The 20657-nt window shown below is 42.2% G+C and overlaps 2 protein-coding genes across 2 annotated transcripts; both read left to right on the top strand.

Moving 5' to 3' along the window:
* The first annotated feature begins 4545 nt into the window (after positions 1–4545).
* Positions 4546–10170, top strand: LOC139457679 (protein PIF-like). Its single transcript, XM_071239033.1, has 9 exons — positions 4546–4612; positions 5405–5509; positions 6292–6465; positions 6882–7073; positions 7535–7690; positions 7798–8180; positions 8581–8710; positions 9232–9323; positions 10138–10170. Exons 1-9 carry the CDS (start codon positions 4546–4548, stop codon positions 10168–10170), a joined length of 1332 nt encoding a protein of 443 aa, XP_071095134.1.
* Positions 10171–12944: 2774 nt separating this feature from the next.
* On the top strand, positions 12945–20065 carry LOC139457678 (protein PIF-like). Its single transcript, XM_071239032.1, has 9 exons — positions 12945–13011; positions 14597–14701; positions 15063–15236; positions 16164–16355; positions 17502–17657; positions 17765–18147; positions 18414–18543; positions 18781–18872; positions 20033–20065. Exons 1-9 carry the CDS (start codon positions 12945–12947, stop codon positions 20063–20065), a joined length of 1332 nt encoding a protein of 443 aa, XP_071095133.1.
* Positions 20066–20657: the final 592 nt, after the last annotated feature.

The following is a 20657-nucleotide window of genomic DNA, read 5'->3' as shown; positions in this document are numbered from 1 at the left end:
GATTAGAGAAAACCAAAAACAACACGTGCAACAACTGAAGTCCGTGCATCGCATGATAAAATAGATTAACGTATGTTGTTACACTGCAGCAAGTCAAAACGCAGTTTCCGGCATTACCCAGCTGCCATCCATTCGTGACCAACTCGTGTTGTTCCGGGACAATCCGATTAGCGAGGTTACGGAAAAGGGCGAGTGGTGACGAATGGCTGCCATCGTGACAGAAAACGTTGTAAATTGCCCAGCGCAGTGCGACCACACAACATACCATTTTAATGTACTCCAAGGAAAGAGTTCCTTCAGAAAATAATCATATTGTATATTTATTACATTGTGGACTTTATTGTTTTATTATTTGTCCGTGCAAACAACAATCTATAGACTAACATCTAGTCCTTGAAATGAACATATTTTACAGAATAAGTCTAAAACACCGCACTCAGCAATAGTCCAGCTATATGACGGCGGTCTGTAAATAATTGAATCTGGGGGAGATAGTCCAGTGATTGACACCATGAGCATCGATCTTTGCAATCGGGATACGATGACTTGCATCAATCAAGTCGAGTCTGACCATCCGATACCTTTAGTTGGCTCTTACGACAAGCAGTGTCGCCTGTTACGGCAAGCTTGGATCGTCACGAATTATGTCAAGTCGATTGATTTTCTTACTGACTTCCTCACATTGTTCACGTAAATATCGGGAAATATTAGTCCATACTTCATACGTATACCCTTTAATATGCCAGAAGCTAACTTGCAAGTGTGAGAAGGAAACAACGTACCGGTATTCAGCCATTTGTACATGTCTGATAACTTTAATACACATATTTTAAGAGTCCCTTAATTATATAAAATGTTACATTTCCCATGTTCCACAATTGGCCCAGTCCTATCTCGTCTTTTGAAATTTTTTTTTGAAGTTTTAATTGAGTGAGTGAGGTTTTACGCCGCTTTTAGCAATATTCCAGCAATATTACGGCGGAGGACACCAGAAATGGGCTTCACACATTGTACTCATGTCGGGAATCGAACCCGGGTCTTCGGCGTGACGAGCTAACGCTGTAACCACTAGGCTACCCGACCGCTCCGAAGTTTTAATTGACCAATACTTATTTCGATTCCAATGCGTAGTAATCTATTCAAATGGTTGATGAAAAGAAATATTAAGTCGTGGAATATGAGCATTTTAACAAACTAATATAGTTTTACGTCGAAATAGAAATTCTTTCGAAGTACGTCTAAAAATAAGATGCCTAAGGTTCATTATGGTTAAGCATGTATCAAACATATCTTTTCATTTATTAATGTTACCCGTTATCCGACATTATATTCTTATTTATACATATATTGAACATATATCAGAAATGTTTATACACTCTGTAATGCGTACTCATTAAAGTTGTTTTTTTTCAAAGTGATTTTGTTTGTTTGCTGTTTAACGCCGCACTCAGCAATATTCCAGCTATAAGAGGTCTGTGAATAATCGAGTCTGGACCAGACAATCCAGTGACTGACATCATGAGCGTCGATATCGATGTACGCAATTAGGATGTGACCAAGTCAGCAGAACATCGATCTACCTTACAGGGATACGATGTCATGCATCAACCAAGCCAGCGAGTCTCTTTCTCTCTCATCCCCTGTCTCTCAACCTTCCCCTCTCTCCCTCTAACCCCCTCTCTCTTTCTCTCTCATCCTTCCTCTCTCTCTCTCACTCCCCTTTTTCTCCCTCTCTCACCCCTCTCCCCTCTCTCTCATGCCCCTCTCTCATGCCTCTCTCTCATCCCCCTCTCTCTCCCTCTCTCTCATCCCCGTCTCTCTCGACAACTCCCTCACTCTCTCATCCTCCCTCTTTCTCATCCGCCGTCTCTATCTCTAACCCCTCTCTTTCACCCCCTTTCCCCTCGTTCTCATCCCCCTCCCCCCTCACTCTCGTCCCCTCTCTCTCTCATTCCCCTCTCGCCCTATCTCTCATCCCCCTCTCTCTCCCTCTAACCCCCTCTCTCATCCCCCGTCTCTCTCGTCCCCCTCTCTCTCATCCCCTCTCCCCTCTCTCTCATCCCCCTCTCTCTCCCCTCTCTCATCCCCCGTCTCTCTCATTCCCCCTCTCCCCTCACTCTCACCCCTCTCTCTCATCCCCTTCTCTCTCCCTCTAACCCCCCTCTCTCATCCCCCGTCTCTCAGCCTCTAACCCCTTCTCTCATCTCCCGTCTCTCTCATCCCCCTCTTTCTCATCCCCTCTCCCCTCACTCTCACTCCCCTCTCTCTCATCCCCCCTCTCTCTCCCCTCTCTCATCCCCCGTCTCTCTCATTCCCCTCTCCCCTCACTCTCATCCCCCTCTCTCTCACCCCCTCTCTCCCTCTAACCCCTCATTCTCACCCCCTCTCTCTCACCCCTCTCTCTCCCTCTAACCCCCCTTTTGTCTCACCCCCACTCTCTCATCCCCCGTCTCTCTCATTCCCCTCTCACCTCACTCTCATCCCCCTCTCTCTCATCCCCCCTCTCTTCCTCTAACCCCCTCATTCTCATCCCGATCTCTCTCACCCCCTCACTCTCATCCCCCTCTCTCTCACCCCCTCTCTCTAACCCCCTCTCTCTCATCCCCCTCTCTCTCACCCCCCTCTCTCTCACCCCTTCTCTCTAACCCCCCTCACTCTCATCCCCTCTCTCTCATCCCCTTCCCTCTCACCCCCTCTCTCTCCCTCTAACCCCCCTGTCTCTCACCCCACTCTATCTCCCTCTAACCCCCTCTCTCATCCCCCGTCTCTCATTCCCCTCTCCCCTCACTCTCACCCCCTCTCTCTCCCTCTAACCCCCCTCTCTTTCACACCCCTCTATCTCCCTCTAACCCCCCTCTCTCATCCCCCGTCTCTCTCATTCCCCTCTCCCCTCACTCTCTCCCCTTTCTCTCACCCCCCTCTCTCACCCTCTTTCTCATCCACCTCTTTCTCAACCCCCTCTGTCTCTCAATCCCCTCTCTCTCTCTCTCTCTCTCTCACACACACACACACACGCACACACACCTACCAAAGTTTGAAGACAAAACATCATATAAGAAGAAAGCTTCATCATGAAAAGTTCATTTTGCCCAGAAAATTTACAAATAGTCATACACCTAATGAATGTTTGATCTTCCAGTGAATGATAACTAATATATTATAAATTTCCGCAGAACAGTAACCAGTTACTGACCAAAGGTCATGTTCGTTCCCAAATATGTGCACTGCAGTCGCATGCATCCCTGCAAAAACAGGGCAAATGACATTTTTAAAAGTCACAGTGAATTTAAAATCGATTTGTTACACGCCTCAATCATACCTCTGAAATTGATCTTGTAATACAATGAACATACCGATAGCATCAGACACAGATACACTGGGGATACGATGTCATGCATCAACCAGTCCGGGAGTCTCTCTCTCCCTCTCTCTCATCCCTCTCTCTCTCATCCCCCGTCTCTCCCATCCCCCCTCTCCACCCTCACTCTCTCTCTCATCCCCCTCTCTCAGCCCCCTCTCTATCCCTCACTCTCACCCCCCTCTCTCTCACCCCCCTCTCTCTCTCACCCCCCCCCCCCCCCCCTCTCACACACACCTTAGTCACAGTGAATTTAAAATCGATTTGTTACACACCTCAATCATACTTTTGAAATTGATCTTGTAATAAAATGAACAGTCATACAGATAGCATCAGACACAGGCACCAGTAGCTGCCAATATCTGTAAGGGCTGCTGAGAACATTATTTTTAGGGTTCGTATAAGTTAGACAGTCACTAAATCAAATCTTGTCAATGACAGTTTAGGAACAATCACAACATTTTATAAAGCATCTTTACCGCCCCATGTGTTGACTTTATAATAACAATATCCTTTCTGCAAAGTGTTGATTAGACTTTATTTAGGAGCAAAATGCATCTTATTTATAATTATTTGTACTTAAAGACTTATCCCTGTTTCGGTACGCAACACTAAGGCATCCATGTTTGAAATTCAGATGGTTCGATACGTATCATACGTCGATATGCCGCGAGCAACAAGCGTAACAATAAAAAGAAACACGGCCGACGGCAATCTGCAAAGATAACCTTGCGATTCTGATCACACCGATATGGTTCCCCCTTGGTCAGCGATACAGTTATATAACAGATTTATTTGATAACAGTTACTGACCTCTGGTCACTATATAAATGCTGACATGGAAACGGACTAGATGTTCCCATTCGCCCATCGTTCCAAGCTGCAACATTTGAAGCCGTCTTCACACATCTATCCATTATAAAGGTGAGTCCAGCCCTCTTTAAACTGGTTACTCGCACACAGTGTCGAGCGATGGGATCGACAAACGGGCAAAGCGTTAGCTCGTTGAGCGGATGGTCCGGGTTCGACTCCCAACATTGGTACAGTCTGTGAGGCCGATCCTTGGTGTCGCGCATTGTAAATTTGTAATCTTCAATAATAATAATGATGATGATGATGATGATGATGATGATGATGATGATGATGATAATAATGTATATCATATCTTCCTTGCCACAGACTTGACGATGTCCTTGGGGAAGTTATGCGGTGTCGCTGCAGCCTTGCTTGTTGTCATGGTAACACAGACGGAGGGTGCGTATCCGCGAGAGAGTCCGCGAAACTGGTTACATGAATTCTGACATGAATTTAACTTTTTTAACCGATTAACTGACAATGTTCATGACCTCATCAGGGCAACCATGTAATGTTGAAAAGTATAATTTGTTCCTCAAACTTCTAGAAGGCAATATTTTGCCTCAAGTTTGAAAGAAAAAAAGGTTCTGAAAAAAGCGTTGTGTAAAAACAAAACCGCGTTGCTTTTCCTTTCAGTGAAAAAGAAATGTCTCAAACAAAAGTCTAAAATACAACTGTACTATTTCTCGCGTTACAATCTCTACAGCTATTAAACTGTTGTTGGGCGGTTGGGTAGCCTTGTGGTTAAAGCGTTCGCTCGTGATGCCGAAGGCCCGCCGGGTTCTACTCCCCGCATTGGTACAATGTGTGAAGCCCATTTGATATTGCTGGAATATTGCTAAAAGCGGCGTAAAACCATACTTACTCACTCTTATTTAACGCCACATTCAGCAGCATCCAATGTCTATCAATTCAGCATGTGCTGTGGCAGAGCCAGTGGCTGATAGCGTGAGCAGTTGTCCACATCGTCGACATACGCTGTGATAATTAGCCAAGCATTACATCCCCACATATCAATGTGGCTGTGTAACTTCTGTTCAAAGTCGTGTTGAACTTAAGCCACTCAAAGACGTGTACAAGGAGCTCATTCAGAGACTTGACCAGGAATTTACACTTTCAACAAAAAGTAGAATCGCCACACAGATCTGATATATGACCAAAGTTTTGTTTTATACTGATCTTCTTCTCCAGCTGCCGCCTGCGTGAACAGCACCGACTGCGGCGTCAACGCCAACTGCGCCAACTCCACCTGTGTGTGTGATCCTGGGTATCAAGGAGATGGCATCACCTGCACCAGTGAGTACCATCAGCAGGGAGACTTTCAGAGTATAGTGCTGATCACAGCCGATGTAATAACTGTTAATCTCCGAATTAACGCTCTCGATAACATTACACGTTTTACCGAAACGAAATTGACTTACGAACCTAACTGAAACGAAACAAATTGATAACAGCTGATTAAGTAAAATGAAGTACTTGACAAAAGAGTATTGCTAAATTGGTTAGTTATTTGCTGATTACTACATTGAAATGCACCGTGCGACCAAAAAACGACTGTTTACCTATCACCGTGGACAAATATGATATTGAAATTGGACAAGACATGCGAAAGTGTACTCGTCAAAATACTTAGTGAAGATTATGTCTAAATGTATTTCTAAGACATGTCCTAATTACTAAATGTAAATGCACCATTCGATCAAATATGCTAACCCATTTGCGTGGATCGATGATCATGATATCAATCGCTGGATTGTTTGGTCCAGACTCGAGTATTTACAGACCGCCGTCATATAGTTGAAATATTGTTGAGTGCGGCGTTAAACAACAAACAATACAATGTGTGAAGCCCATTTCTGGTGTCCCCCGCCGTGATATTGCTGGAATATTGCTAAAAGCGGCCTAAAACTATACTCACTCACTCACTCACTAAACAACAAACAAACTAACATATAATGTTGGACAAATATGCTTACTAACATATCACGACGGACAAATATTTTATGGAAAATAGACAATGTTTGATAGACACGGTTTGATAGACATGTCACCTGATCTTTCACGTCCTTGAACTTCAGCTATATGCAGCATGCTGGACTTCCTGCTGGGGGTCGGGTTCCTCGCCCTGCCAGGGGACTGCAGTCGCTTTGTCCAGTGTGACGTCACAATACCCAAGGTGCAGTATTGTAGCTACGGCACAGTGTGGAGTGACGTCATCAAGGCGTGTGTGACACCAAGTGACGGCAACTGCAGTAAGTAGTAGAACAAAACATCTGCATTAGTTCAAGTGGCAAAGGTCTATAAGCAGTGGTTTCAAATTAGGAGAGATTGCGATATGCACTATCATTATATTCAGGTTGTAACGGTAACGAAAAGGATTTTGATCATACATGTTATAATAAGGTTTATATTATTTCTAAAAATAATACTTTTTGATGCACGTTGAGGACAGATACGTAATAGGTTATACAGTATTTAAAAAAAGTAATCATTTTTATCAGCATAATAACGCCAATCAACACACAATCAAACATGGAATTTAACAAGTTTATATTCGACTGCACAAAAGAATCAGCCATATTAATTTAACAAGTTTATATTCGACTGCACAAAAGAATCAGCCATATTTTATGTCAATCATGTTCTCATGACGTCATGTTTTTCCCAGACAAGTGCAGTGGACAGGCTGACGGCGTCGAGCTGCCCTACCCCCTCATGTGCAACTCCTACTGGCAGTGTCAGGGTGGGGTACCCCGTGCCATGTGTTGCCCTGTCAACAACACCTTCGTGGATGGATCGGGGTGTGTCAGTGGGTCATGTGCTGACACCTGTCCTCCTGCCCTGGCTAATTACACAGCAGGTAAATTCACATTATTATACTCTTGTTTGGGCTAATTACACAGCAGGTAAATTCACATTAATATACTCCTGCCCTGGCTAATTACACTGCAGGTAAATTCACGTTAATATACTCCTGCCCTGGCTAATTACACAGCAGGTAAATTGACGTTAATATACTCCTGCCCAGGCTAATTACACAGCAGGTAAATTGACGTTAATATACTCCTGCCCTGGCTAATTAGACAGCAGGTAAATTCACGTTAATATACTCCTGCCCTGGCTAATTAGACAGCAGGTAAATTCACGTTAATATACTCCTGCCCTGGCTAATTACACAGCAGGTAAATTCACGTTAATATACTCCTGCCTTGGCTACTTGCACAGCAAGTAAATTCACGTTAATATACACCTCTTCCGAAACAATGCTTAAATATGTTTAAATGAAGAGTTATTATGTTAATTCTCTTTGCCATCACACAGATCCATGTGAGTTTGCGCCCTCTAGCGACGGCCCCGAGTTTTACATGGAAACAGTTACCGGGTTTGGTCTCATCAGGAAGGATTGTCCCCCCGGCACCAACTTCAACAACGTCACATGCGGCTGTCACGACTTCGTGAATGTTCCATCATCTCCACGTAGGTGTCAAAACCAATCTTCTTATTGTCTTACTACAAACTGTATGCATAAATGAGTTTCTTTTTCCAACACCACTTTCCCTCATCGTTGGAATTGTGCATTCCAGTGTGCCCTATGATGGCTGACATCTACTACGACAACGCCACCACCGCATTCATTGACAACTCCACCAACGACGCCTGGATCCAAGTCAACAACGTCGCCCTTGGCAACCAGGCAGTGTTTTCAGGTTCCAGTAGTCTGACGGTTTTCGCTCTGGCTGATGTCACGTATGGCTCCAATCTGGAAATCGACACCGTCTTCTCTGTCAACCCTTCTTCCTCCATCAACGACCAGATTGTCCTCCAGAACGGCAAGTGTGACGACAACGGACCTTCCTTCATGATTTACGTCAACGACGTCCCTGGCAACGCCTCCATCATGGACGTGACCTTCACCCTTCAAACTGGCAACTCCGTCGTCGAGATCAACTCCACCTTGACGATCGACGTAATAATTTCTTTATTAAAATACTATGATAATACATAAAAGCGACAAAGCATTACCACAATCATACGAAACTTTTGTTGAAAGAGTCATCAACACATGCAATGGCGAGTCAAGTGTTAACCTGAACAAACATTGGAATACGTGGTACAATTCAAAATAGGAAGTTGCATCAGACATAAATTTTGTCATTGATTCGAATTCGTCAAATATGGAAATGTCCCCCACGTGTCTTCGTAAAACTTTCTTTAAGCTTCACTGCGACCTTACATGTTGAGCTAATTCTACCACTACCTGTGTTTAGCAATTAAGTATTAAATAACATGTATTTCTTAGGGACGGTAATGCACATATAATTTTGTAAAGACGAATAATAATAATGTGCTGGTTTATTTGTACCCAGAAAACCACCACAGCGAGGGTTGAAGTCAGGTACCCAACTCCCAACAACAGCAGCACCTACTCCTTCACACTGTTCGACGACGACACCGACATGTCTCTCACCTCCGTCACGGACGTCATGCCTGCCACAAGTGAGTACAACTTTGAATTCATGAAAATAAGTTTTTCACAGTGGCACAGACCAAAATTTGAATTCATGAGTTAGTTGAGTGGATCTCTTGCTGACAAGGAATATAATAAAATTCAACTTAAAGGCCGTCCATTTAAAGGGTGTGCGTTGTATCGGGGACATGATGGATGCACTAAAATATATGTTGTAAACTAACATAAGTTGAAATTTGTCTTCGCTTACAATCAGAGGGGGCGGTCGGGGGGCCTAGTGGTTAAAGCGTTCGCTCGTCACGCCGAAGACCCGGGTTCGATTCCCGACATGGGTACAATGTGTGAAGCCCATTTCTGGTGCCCCCCCGCCGTAATATGGCTTGAATATTGCTAAAAGCGGCGTAGAACCAAACTCACTCACTCACTCACTACAATCAGAGGATATAATTGAATGTGTTGAGGGAGCGATCGAAAACGTAGTCTGTCTCTAGAAGAACGTTGACTTGAGTTTAAGTCGGGTGTTATTGCCATTATTATTTCAACCTCGTAGCCACCATCACAAGGAAGAACGCAGCTCTACAGATAGGGAGTGGAGACTGCACCAGTCAAGGATTCTCTGGGTTTGTTGGATCCATCTTCAGGGTACGTATTCACGCCTTTCGTTACATTTCCCATGTTGTTATTGTGTTGAAATAACTCCCAGGTAAACAACACAACCCATTTCTCGATGTCACTGACAATGTGACTGACGTGATGTGGCAATATTTTGCTTCTGTAAATAATTACAAGGTCTTTAAAGTATTTTTCTTGTTTGTCTATTCACGTATTTCGCTGATACGTTTTTTGAGTTTCTAAGCCTGTTAAGTTTTCAAGTAAAGTTTTGTTTTTGCAACTGATTTCATTTTTTTGCGCACGATTTGCCATTTCTGGTGTGCCTGACTCACTGAAAACAGCGGTGGTCACTCATTCACTCACTCACTCACCCAAGTGATGTCTATTTCCCTGTACATGCAGAGTCTTTTCACTTGTCTCTTAACACAGGAAGTAAAAGTACTGTAGGACCCCAGCATGGGGATCTACCTTCTGATGCTGGCGATCTAAAGCCTTTTTTTATATTGTACTGTTTCGTTTAGTGATATCTTTTTATGGTTGTATGCTAGTTTTAAATATAAATCTGTGATAATCTAGTAATTTTACTGTCCATCGATGACAGGTTTTATTTTGTTTAAATATATGTATAAATAATGCATAACTTCTCTTCACGATATGGCTTAAATATTGCCGATGTGACGTAAATCATAACTCACTCACTCACTCACTCACTCACTCACCCACTACGCTCGCTCACTCACTCACTCACTCACTCACTCTTAACATAAATACTTATACTCCTTGTTTGACGCTATATATATATCTCATACCAATGTTTTTAGTATGTTAACGATCTTGCTTTCAGACCGGAATTCGCAGTTGCGGCATGGGCGTCTGAGCTTGCAACAGTGTCGACATCCAGACAGGAACGACTTACAATGTTGTTCGATATATACAACGTGACGAACAACGACTTTTTGAGATTTTTCAATTTGTATTTAATTGCTATTGTTTTGTATTATTTATGTTTTACGAATAAATTATGTTCTTCATAAAACAAATGTTTGTTGCTCATGTGAATACATGCAACTGTGCTGTCACAAAACCTTTCTAATTTTTTAGATAAATGACATCCATAAATCAATGACCACGTAAAGTTGAGATGCCTTTATCGTGTAAAATACTGTATACATTTTTTATTTATTTTAAAGCGTGGGGAATGAACAAAACACTAACGTTAAATAGTTGAGTATTATTCATAAACATAAGAATGCTAAGACCTATTCTTGAATGGAAAAGGGGAATGGAGGTCACATATGAAATAAACGGGTATCACCAAAATATAATGAATACTACGTTCATTGAAAGTAGACAAGATTGTGTTGCGGGTAGATGTCGATTTAATTGATATTAAACACATTTCTTTGTGATAGAAAGTCTTTTTTCAATTGAGGGTCTTATCACAAAACCTTAGGAACGTAACTATTACAGTGTGGGGCAGGACCAAAACCCTTTTAGAGATCATGTTGCCGAGCACGCTCACCCATCCAACTCCTCTCCGCAACCAACGTTATACGATTTGTAATAAGTACCACAGTGGGTGTCACTATTTAAAGCATTTTCAGTTTAAATAATATCAAAGTTAATGAAAGCCTACATATAGGTTAGGTCACATTAATTGTCTTGAATATACAATAGAACACAAGAGGTGAGGTGAAATGGGGTTTAACGTCGCGTCCAAGATTATTGCACTTATAAAGCGACGTGAATGCACGTGTGTATGCATGTGTGGCTGCTTGTACTAGTCCGGACTGATGCCGATTTATAGTGCTAAGAGACCCGTGACGATTCCGGGAGTAGAATAGGTCTTCAGCAACCCATGCTTGCCGTAAAAGGTGACTATGCTTGTCGTAAAAGGCGACTAACGGGATCGGGTGGTCAGGCTCGGTGACTTAGTTGATGCATGTCATCGATCCCAAATGCGTGGATTGATGCTCACGATATTAATCACTGGATTGTCTGGTCCAGACTCGATTAGTTACAGACCGACGCCATATAGCTGTAATATTGCTGAGTGCGGCGTTAAACATCAAACCAACGAACCAACCTCTCATTAAGGAATTCTAATCCAGTCTCAACACACACACATTCTGAAGAAACATGCACAGGGAATCCAGTATTTTTTTTTATAGTTTCCCTTTTTGTTCAGTGCCACATTCATCCAGAACGTCAAATGGATATACAAAATTAGGTAGAACGAACGTTATGCATTTTAAGGCATCTGCAAAGCTTTCAAAACGTTCTTTGGAAGCCATGTGTAAAATTGCGGTGAAAATTAGATGAATTAATGACGGAAAATGAGTAGGAACACCAGGTGTTCGCGAAAAGGTAAGCCTATCCTGCCCTAGTCTGTCTTACAGACCCTGATACAAATATATATCAAATACAGCCCATGCAAGTCTATAATGTTTGGCAAGTCTAGATAAGTGAAGAGAGTCACTGGGCTCCCTTTTATTATATTTTTATTAAGATAACTGAACAACTGGTTTTTCTGTACGATATGTTGATTTCAGAGATTACATGTTTTGCTAATCCTGCCCTACAAACTCACGCTGTGTGAAAATCAATATTAAAGAGAATGCTAGTCTATTCCCACAATGCAGTTATGCAGAGCTATGCAATAGATGGATGCTAGTGTGATATGGCAAGACGTTATGACATACCAAAATACGTATCTTAATCGCAATGTTATTGTGCGGCAGTGGGTAACCAATCTGGCTAAACTGATCCATAATCGACCTGATTAGCATCACCCCCCTCGGCAACTGCGACTACAACTACCAGTTGCGTCGTGACCCCGGGGTCCGATTGTCCATGTTTCCCCGTGGCAAATGTTACAGATATATGAATAGATAATGACGTAACGCTCGCTGACCACTGGTCAGTATATCAGCTGGCGCATTGGTCACCTCGTCAGTTATCGATATCCCGTCTTCACACAAGGTCTTCCAACTTGTAAGTAGAATTGGATTTTTATATTTAAAAAAAATAATAATTTCAAGTGACTTTGTACGTTTGTACCGCTTACCTCACAAATTGTTTTTGAAGTTGCAAATTAGCAACATCTAGATCTGTATCTGCAGTTGGATACAAATATGAAAAGAATATGGCAGCAATACTATTTATTGTCTGTTTGGACGAAATACTTATTTAAATGGACAGTGCAACCTCGTTTTTCCGGACCCTGTTAATCTGGAAATCATATGTATCACTTCCTCCAACATGAGGGGCGGTCGGGTAGCCTAGTGGTTAAAGCTTTCGCTCATCACGCCGAAGACCCGGGTTCAATTCCCGACATGGGTACAATGTGTGAAACCCATTTCTGGTGTCCCCCACCGTGATATTGCTAGAACATTGCTAAAAGTGGCGTAAAACCATACTCACTCACTCACTCCTCCAACATCAAGCAGACACGCCGTGATATAACTGGAATACTGTTAGAAGCGGCGTTGAACCCACTCATACATGCATGTTATAAAAGCAGTGCAACATAGACTAGTTTCTATATTGCCAATTGGTATGGAACATTTGGAAAGAGATTGTGTTGAGAATCGGGGAGAATATCTATTACTTATTAACTTATCGTGATGAATTTTCCATACAGATATCAACATGGCACTGGATACGTTTTGTGGTGTAGCGACGGTCATGCTTGTTGTCATGGTCATGCAGACAGAGGGTATGTATATAAAAGCGATACAAACAATGTCCATAGTCACAAGAAACATCAAACGGTAATTCAAGTGTTCATCTGATAGAAAAGCGAAACAAACCTTTACATATTCATAAGAAATATTTGCCGAAAGCAGAGTCGATTTAACCGTTTAGATTATACCATAATCGTGTGTTTACGAATCACTATCAGATAGTGATGGTACCAGGAGTTGGCGAAAAGGTGAGCATACCCAGCCCCATATCTAGCGGTGGCACCCGCTACAAATACATGCAAAGTCAAGTCAATTGCTCACCTGAAATAGGGCGGTCGGGTGGCCTTGTGGTTAAAGCGTTCGCTCCTCACTCCGAAGATCCGGGTTCGATTCCCGACATGGGTACAATGTGTGAAGCCCATTTCTGGTGTCCCCCGCCGGGATATTGCTGGAATATTGCTAAAAGCTTCGTAAAACCAAACTCACTCACTCACTCACCTGAAATAACACGGAAACGTATGATACAAGTCAAAATGGGGAACAGTAACGGACACACTTCCTGTCACTGATGCGCAAAATATGAAAACTTCCTGATCATATCTAACTTAAAACTTTTTGAATCTTTGCTTAGGCCTTGACGTTGTAACAATGATCAAACAACATTTGATCAAGAGTCGTACGACATTGTTTGAAAGCTTCATAGAAAGGGCATCCTCAAGTATACCTCATGGGTTGTGAAATGTAGACACCGAAGGATGGAGGTGAAGGAATAGTGCTCCACACACGTTCTGTAACGTTTAACAGTACACACTTTATGGCAATAGATGAGGTCCAAATCTTGCCTTGATACCGATGAACAAAGGCAAACATGTACGCAGTTTTATTTGTTACATTAAGACAAAATGGGGGTGATTGATTGAATGAAATCTAGGTATGTGTCCTGATCCAATATATCTGTCGAAGAAGAATATCACTTCGTTTTCAACTGTAAGCATCATGTTCACTTACGTAAAGTTTATTTGCCAGAATTGTATTGGAAATTTAAAGTTTTTATGAATTTAAAAGTTTGATGTGTACATCCCAGGATGATCTATTAAAACGTTGGCAATATGATGTATATTAGGCATTAAAAAATATATGACGTCTTCAATTTATGTAATATGTTTCACATTGTACTTCTTGTATATAGACGAAAGGCCTACTCACAGATAAGCTAAACTTGCCCTAACTGCTTGCATGGTATGCTGTTGCACACATTAAAATGGCTGGGAGAGGTGATGTGAGGTGAAATAGGTTTAACGTCGCGTCCAAGATTATTGCACTTATATAGCGACGTGAATGCACGTGTGTGTGGCTGCTTGTACTCGTCCGGACTGATGCCGTTTTATAGTGCTAGCACACTGAGGTACCCGGCCGCAGTTTAACATGAATACCCCACTCAGACACAGTATACTGACTCCGAGCCGACCAGTCCTTGTTTTAGCCCCTTAATGCCGAGCGCCAGACATGGTAAGAACAACGTTTCGGATAACCTTCGTTGCTACCCACAAAGACTTGGCTGCGTGAGAGAGGTCCCACATACCACCACAGTTGAGATCTAAACATAACTCCTTTCAGCTGCCGCCTGCGTGAACAGCGCCGACTGCGGCGTCAACGCCAACTGCGACAACTCAAACTGTGTGTGTGATCCTGGGTATCAAGGAGATGGCGCCACCTGCACCAGTGAGTACCATCAGCAGGGAGACTTTCAGAACATAGTGCTGATCACAGCCGATGTAATTATTGCTAAACTCAAACCTTAAAGGTTTTCACAACATTGCCCATTTTTACAAAACAAACACTGACATACGAATTTAACTTGAATGAAACAAAAATGATAACAGTTTATGGGAAAGTGTACTTGATAAAATACTTTCGTGAAGATTATGTCTAAATCATTTACTAATTGCTAAATGTACTCAGTTCTATCAAATATGCTTGCTAACATATCACGAGGGACAATTTTTTTATGGAAAATAGACAAGGTTTGATAGACACGGTTTGATAGACATGTCACCTGATCTTTGACGTCCTTTACCTTCAGCTATATGCAGCATGCTGGACTTCCTGCTGGGGGTCGGGTTCCTCGCCCTGCCAGGGGACTGCAGTCGCTTTGTCCAGTGTGACGTCACAATACCCAAGGTGCAGTATTGTAGCTACGACACAGTGTGGAGTGACGTCATCAAGGCGTGCGTGACACCAAGGAACGGCAACTGCAGTAAGTACAACAGAAACCATCAACATTTATAAGCTTGAGCTTCATACATACAGTAAACTACGTTTATAACGAACACGCTTATAACGAACTGACGGATATAGCGAACTTACTTTTCTGTCCCGACTACTATTTTGCTGTATATATATATATATATATATATATATATATATATATATATATATGCTATAACTAACTACGGTTATAACGAACTAAAATAAGTGGTCCCTTTGAGTTCGTTATATCCGTAGTTCACTGTAATTCATATTGGTTAAAGCATCAATAATAGCAACGCCCTGTAACCATCACCAACGCGTATTAACAACAGTGACTCTTATATAATATTTCTTTAGTAAATGCCTTAGAGATACGACCCCTTCTTCTGGATCCAGAGGTTATATGTTAAGCCAACTTGGGGTCGGTGATTGAGTAAATGGTTGAACGCCACAGTCAGCAATATGTCTTCCACATAATAAGACGAATACATGACACTTTCTCATGGACAGCGACTTCTTTGATTCTTTGTAAGACGTTTCAGAGCTACTTCCTCCTCCTTGGTCAGGTGAATGATGATGGAGCAAGATGTAGCTCTGAAACGTCTTACAAAGAATCAAATAAGATGCTATCCATATCCAAACAGTGTAATGTATTCACGTTCTCCCAACCTCTAAATGCCTTCTCAATGACCACATAATGAGGTCTGTGTATACTTGAATCTGTAGCAGACAAACCAATACACGAGCATCAATACACGTCTTCCCCAGTGAGTCAGTCCTCTTCACGTGCAGTTAGTTCTTACAGGTGACCTTTTTCATTGTTATTCCAGAAAGAGAAATGAATAATTTTATCCCCCAATCGTTAAACAGTGGTCGATGTGTTTCTGTATATATAAACTTCATACTGATGATTCATTTTATCTGTTTTTCCCAGACAAGTGCAGTGGACAGGCTGACGGCGTCGAGCTGCCCTACCCCCTCATGTGCAACTCCTACTGGCAGTGTCAGGGTGGGGTACCCCGTGCCATGTGTTGCCCTGTCAACAACACCTTCGTGGATGGATCGGGGTGTGTCAGTGGGTCATGTGCTGACACCTGTCCTCCTGCCCTGGCTAATTACACTGCAGGTAAATTCACTTTAATATACCCCTGTCCAGGTTAATTACACAGCAGGTAAATTCACGTTAGTATACTCCTGTCCAGGTTAATTACACAGCAGGTAAATTCACATGAATATACTCCTGTCAAGGCTAATTACACAACAGGTAAATTGACGTTAATATACTCCTGTCCTGGCTAATTACACTGCAGGTAAATTCACGTTACTATACCCCTGTCCAGGTTAATTACACAGCAGGTAAATTCACGTTAGTATACTCCTGTCCAGGTTAATTACACAGCAGGTAAATTCACATGAATATACTCCTGTCAAGGCTAATTACACAACAGGTAAATTGACGTTAATATACTCCTGTCCTGGCTAATTACACTGCAGGTAAATTCACGTTAATATACTCCTGTCCCGGCTAATTACACAACAGGTAAATTCACGTTAATATACTCCTGTCCTGGCTAATTACACAACAGGTAAATTCACGTTAATATACTCCTGCCCTGGCTAATTACACAGCGGGTAAATTCACGTTAATATACTCCTGTCCTGGTTAATTACACAACAGGTAAATTCACGTTAGTATACTCCTGTCCTGGCTAATTACACAGCAGGTAATTTGACGTTAATATACTTCTGCCCTTGCTAATTACACAGCAGGTAAATTGACGTTAATATACTCCTGTCCTTGCTAATTACACAGCAGGTAAATTCACGTTAATATACTCCTGCCCAGGCTAATTACACAGCAGGTAAATTCACGTTAATATACTCCTGCCCTGGCTAATTACACAGCAGGTAAATTCACGTTAATATACTCCTGCCCTGGCTAATTACACAGCAGGTAAATTCACGTTAATATACTCCTGTCCTGGCTGCTTACACAACAGGTAAATTCACATTAATATACTCCTGCCCTGGCTAATTACACAGCAGGTAAATTCACATTAATATACTCTTGCCCAGGGTAATACTAACAGGTAATGTGTTATGGATATACTCCTGTCTAGTTATATTATAACAGGTAAAGTAACATTTATACAGTCAAGTCCAGGTTAATTATACTACAATATAAAGTGTACATTTAAAAAAAATTCATCTTCCGAAACAAAGCTTAGATAAACGAAGAGTTATTATGTGAATTCTCTTTGCCATCACACAGATCCATGTGAGTTTGCGCCCTCTAGCGACGGCCCCGAGTTTTACATGGAAACAGTTACCGGGTTTGGTCTCATCCGGAGGGACTGTCCCCCCGGCACCAACTTCAACAACGTCACCTGCGGCTGTCACGACGTCGTGAATGTTCCATCATCTCCACGTAGGTGTCAAAGCCGATCTTCTTATTGTCTTACTACAAACTGTATGCATAAACGAGTTTCTTTTTCCAACACCACTTTCCCTCATTGTTGGAATTGTGCATTCCAGTGTGCCCTATGATGGCTGACATCTACTACGACACCGCCACCACCGCATTCATTGACAACTCCACCAACGACGCCTGGATCCAAGTCAACAACGTCGCCCTTGGCAACCAGGCAGTGTTTTCAGGTTCCAGTAGTCTGGTGGTTTTCGTTCTGGCTGGTGTCACGTATGGCTCCAATCTGGAAATCGACACCGTCTTCTCTGTCAACCCTTCCTCCTCCATCAACGACCAGATTGTCCTCCAGAACGGCAAGTGTGACGACAACGGACCTTCCTTCATGCTCTACGTCAACGACGTCCCTGGCAACGCCTCCATCATGGACGTGACCTTCACCCTTCAAACTGGCAACTCCGTCGTCGAGATCAACTCCACCTTGACGATCGATGTAAGTGGCGACAGTAGTAACATCATTGTCAAAAATGTCACAAGTGAAAAGTGTCATCATAACAAGGTGTGCCCATAGAGAAAGTCTGTACTTCAACTAATCAAAATATGTACTTTAGGAAACATCCTTTTAAATTGAACAGGTATTTCGTTACCACATTATTATCATATTTACTTGTTGGAGTTGTTATTGTGTGATATTCATATGATGGAAACAATAAAACTGCTGCTGATGATAATTATAAACATCTGATTATTTACAATCAGACAACCACCACAGCGAGGGTTGAAGTCAGGTACCCAACTCGCAGCAACAGCAACACCTACTCCTACACCCTGTTCGACGACGTCACCGACATATCTCTCACCTCCTTCTCCGACGCCATGCCTGCCACAAGTGAGTTAAACAGCGATATCCATGTTACATGCAATTGATGATGACATTTTACCATTTCATTGAATATTGAAATCATGCACATTTTGAAACACATTTTTAAATAGAAATATGAATGATATTTTCACAAGAGTTTTTGAACTCATCTGTCGTTTACATCTTCAAGTGATACATTTATCTAAAAAATGCAGCAGTTCGTAATGACCGATAATTAATGCCAATGACGCCCCTCTCTCGTAGCCACTATCACAAGGAAGAACGCAGCACTACAGATTGGGAGTGGAGACTGCACCAGTCAAGGATTCTCTGGATTTGTTGGATCTATCTTCAGGGTAAGCATCTGAACCCTAATGTTTATCAATAAGGTTACCTTGTTTCAGTTAGTGTGCATTGTGACCTAGTGGTCTCCGGCACTGTACAGAATTGCCACCCTTACGCGACCCAGGATCCTATGATCACTCTCTCATTAAGGTGATCATGAAACACTGAGATAATAATAATGATAATAATAATAATAATAATAATAATAATAATAATAATGGTGATGATGGTACTACTACTACTACTACTACTACTACTACTACTACTACTTCTACTACTACTACTACTACTACTCATTGCATTTATAATGCGCCAGATTCAATTGTGGATACTCATAGCAATACACTATTATTAACCCGGTCAATGAATAAGTGAGCACTCGATTTTTATTCTCATCTCCCTGGGGAGTATACAACCCTGTGAGGAGCTAGAAGGTTAACAGCAACATTAATTACCATCTCATCCTACCGGGCGCCCACTCACTGCATTGATAGTCCAACATTCTGCAGCAGCTTTTACTCCATCTCTTCATATTAGTTGAAATTCAGCATTACAATAATTCAGATAATTGCAATCGAAAGTGAGATTTGGAGGTGTTCGGGTCATGAAATGGTTAATGATACATCATTTGACCAGGCATAGCAATCTCCTGGAATACAGAGGATGGCGTGGGCGAGGTTGGATTGGGTGTGCACAGCCCTTCGTCAACCGTCAACCTTGCGTGCACCCCATCAACGTCTCCCGTTTCCAAAATCCGCATTTACTTATTTGCGTATCCAAGTTGTTTACTCTGACGTCTAAGACGCCGCGATTCGCTGTGCAGAGTTGCGTCCCTTGGACACGCCAGAAACCTATGATTGTGGGTTCGAATCCCGGTTCGGCCTGATTATGTTTCTAGGTTTGTCAGCACCATACTCGTGCTCTTTGGTTTCACCGAAGTGGTAGACGTCTTAGACCTGCATCACTTCGGGCTTTCCTCCCACATTAAGCTGACACGGCGCGATATAACTGGAATACTGTTAAAAGCGGGGTTAAACCCAACTCTTTCACTCACTTATAGTGATGCACGGTGACGTTCACATGATTGCCATAAAAACTGTATTTCAATCAATAATATATATTAATATTTGAGTTTCGACCTGTTTTCATGTGGTACTTGTGTTTATTGCAGACTGGAATTCGCAGCTGCGGGATGGGGCTTTAACGGTTCTATAACCAGGAAACCCAGTTCATGTTATCATACATTGTAACACTTTGTTACATACACATATGGTGTTCACGCTATATAAATATTACTGTGTGTGTATGCGTTATATTCATAATGTCAATAAAATCATTGATAAATAGTTATGCTTATGTGATTTGTTTCTTGAGATGAGTAGATTGGTTTCCTTTTTACCCACAAGCTCTACACACACGAACTACTTTCTGAATATTTTTGGTTTGGTTTGGTTCGTTTTTTAACGCCGCACTCAGCAATATTCCAGCTTTATGACGGCGGTCTGTAAATAATCGAGTATGGACCAAACCATCCAGTGATTGAGCATCAATCCACACAATTGGGATACGATGACATGCATCTACCAAGTCAGCGAGCCTGACCACCCAACCTTGTTAGTCGCCTCTTACAACAAGCATAGTCGCCTTTTACGGGAAGCATGGGTTGCTGAAGACCTATTCTACCCCGGATCTTCACGAGTCACATTCTGAATATGCAATGGTAAGGTCTCTTAGGTACGAAAGCCTATGTTGCCACTTTGGTAACGCATATTCGTTTTTAATGACATTTCCCGTTA

Source organism: Haliotis cracherodii, unplaced genomic scaffold (genome assembly GCF_022045235.1).
Source record: "Haliotis cracherodii isolate W230 unplaced genomic scaffold, xgHalCrac1.p SCAF_12, whole genome shotgun sequence".
Classification (NCBI taxonomy): domain Eukaryota; kingdom Metazoa; phylum Mollusca; class Gastropoda; order Lepetellida; family Haliotidae; genus Haliotis; species Haliotis cracherodii.
Note: the sequence above shows the minus strand (reverse complement) of the source record. Positions and strands in the feature narration are given on the sequence as shown.

Coding starts and splice junctions, on each gene's coding strand:
- LOC139457679 (XM_071239033.1), top strand. CDS start 4,546: ATGTCCTTGGGGAAGTTATGCGGTGTCGCTGCAGCCTTGCTTGTTGTC. Junction 8,181..8,580: donor ACTCCACCTTGACGATCGAC/GTAATAATTTCT, acceptor ATTTGTACCCAG/AAAACCACCACAGCGAGGGT. Junction 9,324..10,137: donor TTGTTGGATCCATCTTCAGG/GTACGTATTCAC, acceptor TCTTGCTTTCAG/ACCGGAATTCGCAGTTGCGG.
- LOC139457678 (XM_071239032.1), top strand. CDS start 12,945: ATGGCACTGGATACGTTTTGTGGTGTAGCGACGGTCATGCTTGTTGTC. Junction 13,012..14,596: donor CATGGTCATGCAGACAGAGG/GTATGTATATAA, acceptor AACTCCTTTCAG/CTGCCGCCTGCGTGAACAGC. Junction 14,702..15,062: donor AGATGGCGCCACCTGCACCA/GTGAGTACCATC, acceptor CTTTACCTTCAG/CTATATGCAGCATGCTGGAC.